The 10,912-nt window shown below is 38.8% G+C and overlaps 1 protein-coding gene across 1 annotated transcript; it reads right to left on the reverse strand.

Moving 5' to 3' along the window:
- Nucleotides 1-300: 300 nt before the first annotated feature.
- LOC119905064 (polymeric immunoglobulin receptor-like) lies at nt 301-4,874 on the reverse strand. Its single transcript, XM_038721773.1, has 4 exons — nt 4,751-4,874; nt 1,896-2,240; nt 1,339-1,662; nt 301-305 (listed from the first exon to the last, which is right to left on the reverse strand). Exons 1-4 carry the CDS (start codon nt 4,872-4,874, stop codon nt 301-303), a joined length of 798 nt encoding a protein of 265 aa, XP_038577701.1.
- Between the last annotated feature and the right edge of the window lie 6,038 nt (nt 4,875-10,912).

The following is a 10,912-nucleotide window of genomic DNA, read 5'->3' on the forward strand; positions in this document are numbered from 1 at the left end:
CTTGATATTACCTTTCCCACTATATACAGTTAGAAAAGGATTTGGCAGCAGTGACTGATTTGCATTATCCAAAACATTGGAAACAGTCTGAATGCATGGGACTTTGCATATGTCTGCCGTCAAAATAGCTACCGCTATCAATATTTGTAAATCTAAATTATGCAAGGTAAATGGTGGCTAGCGTTAGCTCCTGAAATTGTATAATAGGATTACATTACATTTAATCATTTAGCTGACAACTTACAATTGCTATACATGTCAGAGGCCACACGCCTCTGGAGCAACTAGGGGTTAAATGTCTTACTCTGGGACACAATGGGGGATGTGTCACAGTGGGGAATTGGACTCGGGTCTCTCACACCAAATGCATGTAAGCTAACTTATATATATATACTAATTTATATATAACTGCATGTGTTTTAGATCTCTCCCTGCTCCAACACAGATTACTTAAATGATGAAGTCATTAAGAACTCCAGAAGCTACTTAAATCAGCTGTGTTGGAGCAGGGACAGGTCTAAAACAAGCAGGACAAGGGGTAACTTACACCAGGAGAGATTTGGCAAAACTGTTTTAGTACATAAACTTCAAATCAAATAAGATGAACTCATACAACCAGCAAAGACTTTGCACACTGTTGATGTGTAAAAACAGCTGATTTCAGTGTTCATTTCTGTATACACTGAACAGTTTAACGAAAAAAAAAACGTTGTTAAACTATCGTTAAATGATCTTCGTTTGGACGTCAAATAACTAACCTGACTGTTACAGTCAACGTCAAGACAGATGCAGACCTATGCCCTTGCTAAACGCTATACAAAAATGTTTAATGAAGCCGAACACACAGTTATTTATAAACAGTTAGCTTACGCCCCCCCACCACAGAGATTTACTTACGCTTATTATTTGATAATGATGACAGCTCTGGCGGACCTCCGCTGCTAGTTTGGTTTGGTTTTGAAGTGGTTGGAGCTGTGAACACAATGACACAATGATCATGAGATGCTTCCTGCAGATTTTACACAGACTGAGAGAACTGTGGCTGCTCATTGATGGATAGAAACATTAATAATACACAAAGAATATGAATGTGTTTATAAGTTGGTTTGTTCAATTGTCACAAAAGATTATTGCTGACAAGGAGAATTTTTTTTTCTGATCAACACATCAGTACAGGTATTAACATGGTCTCCCATAAATAGGGTGTAGTCATTTAATGCAAATATGACCTTTAAAATGTGCTGCTAGAGGTTAAGGTGCCAACCATTAACCCTCTTGTTCACATCCACCTTTAACAGAAGGTACATGTATTACAACATTTGATAAAACAAAACTCACCATCTATGACAATGAGCGGAATCCTGCTGTATGAATCTGGAGACAAAGCTCTGCCGTAACCACACCTGTACTGTCCTGTGTCTGACTTGGTCACCTGTGTGATGCTCATTTCCAGTCCAAATGCAGATCCTACTTCATACTTTATGCTGTATCTGCCACTCTGAGTTCTGTTCCCATCTGTTTCAATGATGATGTCCTCTTGTTTTTTACATTCACCCTTACAGAAGAACTTCCATGTTCCGTAAATAGTATCGCCGCATCCAAGTGTGACATCTTCTCCTTCAGTATTTGTAAGGATAAAACCAGAAAATCCAGCCAGTGGCACTGTTGAAAAGAGGAGCAATCATTATTTACTACCTGTAAGATGGTGCAGTTTGATCACAATATTTCCTGTTCTGTTTCACCTGGTTTCACACAGGATGTGACAACCAGAGTCCGAACAGCACAAATAACTCTTATTTATTCTTATACATTCTTCCCACAATTATATTTTTCTTCAGAAATCACTTAATATGGTGAATATAAATTTGGTGTAATTTTGGTCAGTAGAAACTCACCATCTGAAACTCTGACCTCAAAGTCACTGAATGATTCTGGATCCGAAGTCCCGCCCAGACCACACCTGTACCGTCCTGAGTCAGACTTGATCAGATTTGTGATGGTCACAGACACAATTCCTCTTCCAGAAGATCCGTTTCTGTAGTCAATGCTGTATCTGCCACTCTGAGCTCTGACATCATCTGTTTTAACCAGAATATCTTCTGCTTTACATTCGTTCTTACAGAAGAACTTCCTGCTTCCAGAGAGAGTGAAGTAGCAACTAATTCCACCAGTTCCTCCCTCAGCTCCTGTATAAATGTTGACTTTTGCGCTGACGAGCCCAGTGTTTCCACCACTCAGTGCTGTTGGAAAGATTAGAATTAGATTTTGTTATAATTAATTCAACAAACCACCTTATAAACACGTGGATATTCTTTGTGTATAATTTATGTTTCTATCCATCAATGAGCAGCTACAGTTCTCTCAGCCTGCAGGAAGCATCTCACGATCATTTTATCTTTGTTGTTCACAGCTCCAGCCACTTCAAAACCAAATTTGACTCTTGGACCTTTTTAAAATCAGTCCCTGAAACCACTACCCAGCTGACAGGTACCGCTGCAGGCCCTAATTTTTTAAGGGTTTAATTTTTAGTTAAAAAAAAAAATAAAAATATTCCAAATAAGTAATTACATTATTGTTCAATAATTCATAATTTATTGAAATGATTTAAAAATCATTTTGATAAGATTTTAGTTAACATCATGACCCACAAATTGTATCTAATATCTGCAGGATAAGACGTGCACTTGGCATAAAGACAGTAACACCAAAATTAACCAATCAAAATTTAATTTGTGGTAAATCCTGATGGTCAGTACTTCCTGTATTAGACACAGACTGTAAATATTCTGCATGTTAATGAGGGCTAATCAACTTCGAAAGGAACACAATTAAGCGGAGATGATACAAAATTCAGCTCTCACTCACTCTATAGCAGTTATTGTTTTGTACTTGTAGCTAAGGGTGTCCTAATTTTCTAACATGAACTAAATAAATTACCAACATTGAATAACAGATGATGAATATTTAGTTTAGTTTAAATTGCTTTCCATTTCATTACAATGGGCTGGATCAGATTGTGGAAATGCTGCAGCAGAAACTAGTAACAGAAAACATCAGAGAACAACAGGACATCTGAATAAGAACACAGCAACTGAAAAACATTTATCATTCAACATTTGGACAAATGTCCAGCAGTGTGTGCTGCAGCTTTAAAGAGACAGTCAGGTAATCAGTCCTCACCTGAGAAGAAGCAGAAGAACAGAACACGGTGGATATTCATTCTGAGTTTGATCCTGATGGAGACAAATCATTCAACTGCAGGAGAACTGCCTCTATCACTTCACTCCTTCCACTCTGTCTGATCAGTCAGGAAGATGAAGGTGCTTTAACGTTTACTCTGACAGCCAGTTCTGGGACTCTGGGTGTGTTCTTTGTTTCACTCGTTTCTCCTCCCATTCGGTTTGTCTCTCCGTGTGTGTGTTGGGTGTGACTTCACTCATGGTACCTGTACAGTTTCACACAGGTTCATAAGCAGAGATAGCACGTTAGCGGCCGGCCCAGCGCCCCAGCTGGTTAGGGGACAGTTGATAAATAACACAGTAGGCCGAGAGGAGGTGCATGTAGTTTACTTCCATTAATGATCAAAGGTTCACTCTTTTATCAATGAAACAGTCACTTCACTCCTGGTTTCAATGGTAAACCACCACAAGAATTTCAATTACCAACAAAAAACTAATAAATAATAAAGTAACATTTGTTTTCCACGTAAATGGCAAACTTATTAGAAAATTTTGACAAAAATGTCTTCAGCGTCATGCATTGCGTGAATTCTAAACGATGGATGTATCAAACTGGATTCACACAGGCGGCAGCTGCACTACATTTTTGTTCTGTCTTCTGCCCGGCGTCAACTTACGCCAGGAAGAGGACGTTTCATTGTAAGCGAGTGTTTCATTGTAAGCGAGTGTTTAGCCTGCCCCACGTTGTTGACTAGTTTATTTGTATTTTCTTGTGCTTCTACTACCGATCACAGCTCTCTGTGAACTGGTTTTGTTCTGCTCTCTGCACGGCTAAGATCCCACATGGAGCATTTCAGAATAAGAGCATTTTGCCTGCCTGATTTTGCTGACTTGTTCAGACTTTGTTGATTGTTTCAGGTGCTGTTGTTTATTGTGCTTCTACCATGGTTAAAAAGTCTGTGTAGTTAAATTGTTTCTTTTTTGTCTGTTTTAACTGTGTTTATTGTTGATATTTTTTTGTGAAGATGAATAAAATAACGAAAACTAGATGTGAAAAATTGTTGTAAACTGAAATAAAAATTAAAACGAGGATTTACAAAAAAAACTACAACTAACTAAAACTGTATTGTACGTTTGCAAAACTAATTAAAATAAACAAAAAAAAAGAGTAAATGTCAGTTCTCGCCTTTGTCAATTTATTTTATATGACTTATATTTTGGGTGGATATGAAGCTGGTTGAACTGACGTTACTAGGTCGTTGATCTAGCTGGATCGCCAATTCACGATAGACGATAGATTGATTAGACGATAGGCACCTGTTGGTGTGCCGCAGGTCTTTTATGCATTTGTTCTCCGCATGAAGGGCTTGCACGCTGCATGTCGAGTGGCTGTCCAGCTAAGACTGCTTTATTCGTCAAGAGAGCCCGGGTCAGAGCAGCGTCTGGCCGCACTGTAGCAGGTGGCGGTCCGCTGTTAAGAGGAGAGCATAGGAAATAAATAACATTAACAAACATAACATGACATTGCCCAAGCTGTGATTGGTTTTCTTTTGTTTCTCTTCCTATCTTACCAGTGTTCTCCTCTCTCTCCAAGATCTTTCTCAAGTTTCTGACCTTCTGGAGAGGATTCAGCTCCACCACATCTGAGGAGATTCCACCTGACAACCCACTGCCACGGGCCTGCTCGAACCCCATCACTCCGCCTGGACCAAATTCTTGTTGAGTTTTTTGAGAATAAAGACTGTGAACTTCCTCCTCGCACTTTCTTTGTCTTGTCTTTGTCTGCACCTGGGTCCCCCTGAAACAAAACCTGTGTGAACACCTAGTGAAAGCCCTTCCTCTTTCCTATACCTTTTGAAAACCATATTTTTGTAATTTTATTTTTTAAATATTTTTGCACCACTTTTTATACTGGGTCATGTTCGGGCACTGTATTAACACCTTACTCAGTCTGTTCCACAGCTTCACTCCACATATAGAGATACAAGAACCTTTCAATGTTGCATGGACACAAAGATGCTTTAACTGAACTTCTCCCTTAAACTTGTTTTTCAACTCTTCAGATCTTTTCCTCTTCAGCTGTTTCTCAGACATCTCTCCTTGTGCACAGCGCCCAGAGTCCCATAATAATTCCAGAATGTTTGAATGTACCAGTGTTGGCAACTTTCTCTCTCCCAGAGCCCTTCTTCTCTCACAAGCACGCTACCGCCACCTGTTGCTGATTGGCTGGAAAAATGCTCCAAGCCACTTAGTTTGTGTTCCATTCACAGAGCCAGGGGCTGTGAAGGAAAACTGGATATTTCACATGTGGACTTTTATCACGGAGATTATTAAAGTCAGAGAGAGTCGGTCTGTCAGACACTGTCTGACAGACACACTGTAGTATTTAGACTCAGTCCCACATACACCGCCTGCTGACCCAGATCATCACTAAAGCACCACATGTGGATTAATTTACCACTGAAAATAGTCTCCAACAAATGCACTATTTCCTCCTGTTTGTTTAATAAAAACTACAGTCAGCAGTTGTTTTAGGAGGCCTAATAAAATTGAATATTAATATTTATTTGCCTGTTTTGAACAGCGAGGCTTGTGATGTTTATATTGTGTTGAAATAACTTAACAAAATGTTCAGTCTCCTTAAAATAGTTTGAATTCCAAATTTCTTTAAAAGCCGTGGTCGACTCTGTCCGGGCATGAACAGTCTGTAATATCACACATACAGATTAATCCCAAAACATAAAAGGAATCCACAATCCACCATATAAATAAACAAATCAACAAATGCATGGCATACATTACCACAGTGGGAGATCAGTAATTTACTTTAGCATAAAATAATAATTCTTTGTCACACCGTCTGAAAGCGTTGTGTAATTGCAATTCCAAACATGTTGCATTTAACCCTGGACTCAGGGAGACTCATCTGTGATGCAGCACTGAATCTGTGTAAACGTTTCAGTCAAAATATCTCTGTTCTCTGTGTTATCCAGACTTCAGGGACAATGTGTCTCTGTGGGATGATATGATTGACCCTAAAGCTGGATAAATAACAGGCTCACTCAGCTCTCCTCACTCATTCGAGCATACATGTACACAGCGTATGTGTGTTGCTGTGAGTCCTTCTGCAGAAGACTTGAATAAAATTCACAGAAAGACAAGTGTTTGCCTGAGCTGTTTATTAGAAAACTGGAATTGCCATCACAATTGTTAATGACGCACCTTTGAGTATTTTTCAGTCTTTTATGTAAACGTGCAGTACCATCTTTCACCACACAGGACCCACCAACATAATACAAATAAAGAATGACAAACACAATGACTTCATTAAACTAAAATAACAATTACAAAATGACGCTTAGTGTGGCATATTAAATGCTGGACTGTATTGATTTCTTTATGTTTTTCTCAAAGTTTGGGAAAGAATAACCAACACCTACATTTCTGAAGACAGATTTGACATTTCACAATAATCAAGTGATAAAATGCTGAACAACCTGAGACAAATGATCAGCTCTGCATCATCAGAAGAGAGAGATGATAATATGATTTATAGATAATATCTGCCAAAAGAAAAGGAAAAAAATGGAACCTTACAGCACATTATAAGCTGCACAGTACAAAACCAAGATTCAAATGCAAACATTACTATTTGTATCCGGTCTTAAAATGAGTCCCTCAATTGAAGTTCTGGTAGATGGAGTCTTCACATGTGGAGACTGGAGGACAGTTCTCATAGATGATGGACTGAAAATAAAACAGGAACGACATCAAAACTAAAATACAGTGGCCAGACTAACAGACCAGACATTTATTATTCCTAAGCAACTGTTAAATAGCACATTTAGAGCAAGAAGTACAAGGTAACTTCTAAAGTAAGAGTAATAGCAAGATAAATTGTACCATAATAAGACCAGCATAAGCATAACTGAGTAAAATCAATATTGGTGCAAAGAATTTAAAACAAAGGATGTAGAAGGGGACACTGCACTGCCTACAAAACACTATGTTAAGAGTACTTAACTCTTAACATAGGACCAACTGAGAACCTGACATTTCTATCCACAGGGCCACACTATTCTTCTCCAAAGTCATCTGTCAAAAAAAACATAGTCACCTCCACCTCCATCTGTACGCTGCCTGCATTTCCTCTGGTGTTCAAACCAGTATTCCTCCTTGTCTTCCATTTGTAGATGACCAGCAGAGAAACAGCCAACAGCACAAGAACCAAGGGCAGGCACACAACCAGAGGCAAGAAGTAACCTGGGCGAGGGACACAGGAGAGGGCTGGGAGGAAAGAAGAAAGAGAGAGAGACAAGTAGCAAATACACGGTTTATTAAAAGGGAACTTTTTATCTTTAACTTGGAACATAAGGTGCCCTGTGAAGTTTTTGATCACTAGTAGAGCTATTTTGTTTCATATGTTTGACCCTGTTGTGTTTGATTTCATGCAAGCACATCTTGGTAAATGTAATAAAGATTCCTGCCAAAAGACACCAAATCTCTGCATTCAAGTCAGTTGTTAGACCTCAAGGATACACAGTGTTTTGGTGTTTTAAAGTGCTTTCACAAGAGCAAAGAAAATAAACACAGCAAACAAAAGAAGATACACGCTAAAAGCAGGAAGAAAGTTATGAAATTAAAATACAGTTAAAAGAAAAATAGATAATTAAAATCAACTAAAATCAGGAAAGACTTTTATATAAAAGTATGTTTTAAGAAGGGACTTATAAGAGTTCACTGACTCAGCCGCCCTGAATTTCCTCGGGCAGGCTGTTCCAGAGCCTCGGGGCCCTGACAGCAAACGCTCTGTCCCCTTTAGTTTTCAGTCGAGAAAATGCGAATGTGTGTGTGTTACACACTCCTGTACAGTAGATTGCGGTATGCACCTAAACATTTTTTACAATCCGGTCTTAATCAAGAGAAGAAGCAGCAGAAGGTCGGAGTCAGTGGTGAGTTCATTCATGCAATCAATTAAAAACGGATAAACTCTTAAATTACAATTTTGGCCAAAGATATACTTTGCATATTTCTGGGTGTTATTGTTGTGTCCCTGACGTTAACATATTTGATACATATTTGAACATCATTTAACACTTTAAACTGCAACAGCGTTTCAATTAGACGTTAGCGAATATTAGCTCAACACTAACTTGTTACCTATAGCAATTCATAATAACAGACTTTAGTTGTTTCTTTATTTGATTTTACCTAAGGAACACATCAGTGTCTTTTTTAAAAATGACACATGCATAGGGCACAGCCAACTGTGCTGAGAAAGTCACTTGTTGTTAACAAAAAAGACTGTCTGAAACAGGTTTTCTTATAAACACAGGATAAGTTGGAAGAGGTGAGCTGCAGGAGATATCTTCTGAAGATCCCCACCCTGGATCCTGCAGCAATTTCTGCCAATGTGCGGGATGACAGTGATATCCATTCCAATCCCAGCTGACATTGGGCGAAAGCCGTGACTCTGTTTCACAAAAGCAGTGGACCATACGTTACCATGGCGATTTATTCTGTGCAGCAAGCCTGCTCTGGACCAGGCTAAAAGCCAGGCTTAGTTAATCCTGGTCCCTTGTCTGTTCAGTCAGCAGTCACCCTGATCAGAAACCAGTGTGTTTTTTTCAGTTATTCCACGTTCTTATGTATGTGTTTTGCACATTTTTCATTAGCCTGCATTAAAATAGCAGTTTGTGATTATTAGGTTTCCTAATTGGAGAAGACGCCTGCATCGTACTTTGCACACAACAAGCATCAGCGAGTAGGTTTACGTGGAATGAAAGCACATGTAAAGAAAAATGATAAAAGAAAAAGTAACACTGGCACAGCAATAAAACAGTGAAAGAAAGTGTGGCAGACAATAGCAGACCGAAAGAATGTGTGAGTGGCTAAAAATATCACCGCTCTTAACTGAAACTGTCATTAAAGCAGACCGGATGTGTGTGTTTTTGGAGAAGGGCAGTTACAAGGGGTCTCTGAATGATCAGATAAGGAGACTTGAACAATGGGTGAGAGGCGGTTTGGAATGTGGTACAAAAGATCTGTTCTCCAAGATATCTCATTTCAGGGACTACTCTCGTAATCTGCCCAGCAACAGCATGGTGATTGGTGGAGTCAGAGGATGAAACATTGGGGTCAGAGGACGTGGGCCAATCATGGACTGACCTACATTTATTGTTTTATGACTTGATGTATACTGGGTCAGGGAGAGATAGCGAGTCAGACTTCATGGAGTGACCCTGTTGGTGGTCAGGGAAAGGAAGACTCACAACCCCGAGCTCTTTATTCATTTACTTGTAATAAAAGTGATTTATTTTGACCAAAAACGCCGTCTCCTATTGCTTAATTAAAGAACAAGCAGGACCAAGGACAACACATAGTTTAAAAAGGGTGATTTAAAGTCACGGTCCAACAATTGCCTGACTGGCTGTCAGACTGAAGGACAAGTTACAAATATGATACACTATTTTCTATGGGCACCATATCTCTGACTTATTATCTATTATCCATATTGACTAAACAAGTTCACCATTTTCACATAAAATTGACATACCTCCAGCCTTTCTGCCTATGGAGGACTGATTCTGACAAATCCAGAAATAAATCCAGAAATAATTAAATGCTTAATAAATAATCCGATTAAATGCACAAAAAAATAAAGTAAATAAATAAATGTAGGTAGTAATGAAATTATACAAGGAGACATTAATATATGTATATATCTATTTTAATTATCTTCTTTACTTATTCACCTTTGTAATAATTACCTTATTTATTAATAGTCCATTATAATCTTCAACTTTATTTATCAATTACTTATTTTTTAAATGTATTTATTTATGTGTGTGTTTTAATGTTTTTGTCTGTTTTATTCTTCCTTTGCATTTTCTACCCTATTATTTATTTCTGCCTGTCCTTTTTACATTTCTCTATGCATTTCTGCCTCATTATGCAAATGAGGAGGGGCTGTGTCTCAAGGGGTGAACTTCTCTCCTATTGGTGGACCAGTCAGACGGTAGCGCTCTAGGCCTACTCTACCTGCACACAACAAGCTTGCTCCTCACACAGTCAGATGGCTTCCTTCAGTGCGCTGAGGTGTTTATCAACTCTATTTGAAGACAATACTACCAGCCTTTAACATAAAGACATAAAGGTGTGTTCAGCTGCGCAGTAACACAGCTATACTTGGATTAGTAACTGTAATAACGTAACTGTTTTAGAAATAGTAATGCGTTACACTACTCTTAAAGTAATGTTATTACTGCCCGACATGTCATGTAACACTGATGTACGAGAGCGACAGGGGTACACACTGCGCAAGTGTGGACAGATCTGCATGATTCATGTGGGTCAGATTTTCAGGTCGGAAAATCCTGAAAAATCACATCCCTGTTCTTTGTTTGGGTCTTTTAATGTGACGTTTTAAAGCTAGATATTATGATGAATGGCACAGCAGCTGCCAGTGATTGTTGCTCTCTCTTACATGTGGTCGCGTGCAGTAGATACGTAGTATGTGTTACGTAGGTAGGTTAACAGCAAGCTCATCAGACGTTGCCTAAAAATAAAATTTGTTCACGTGTCCCGCACCTCGAGTCCGAGTCTAGTCTGAAGTCTTTTGAGGACGAGTCTCAAGTCACTGTGTGTGCAACTTGAATCCCCGTCTCTGATGTGCACTGAGCAGAATCTGTGTGGATTATGAAGAGACATTTTTATGACATTGAATAAAAAAA

This window comes from Micropterus salmoides, unplaced genomic scaffold (assembly GCF_014851395.1).
Source record: "Micropterus salmoides isolate LMB-PRFRI ecotype aquatic unplaced genomic scaffold, ASM1485139v1 Ms_hic_scaffold_16, whole genome shotgun sequence".
Classification (NCBI taxonomy): domain Eukaryota; kingdom Metazoa; phylum Chordata; class Actinopteri; order Centrarchiformes; family Centrarchidae; genus Micropterus; species Micropterus salmoides.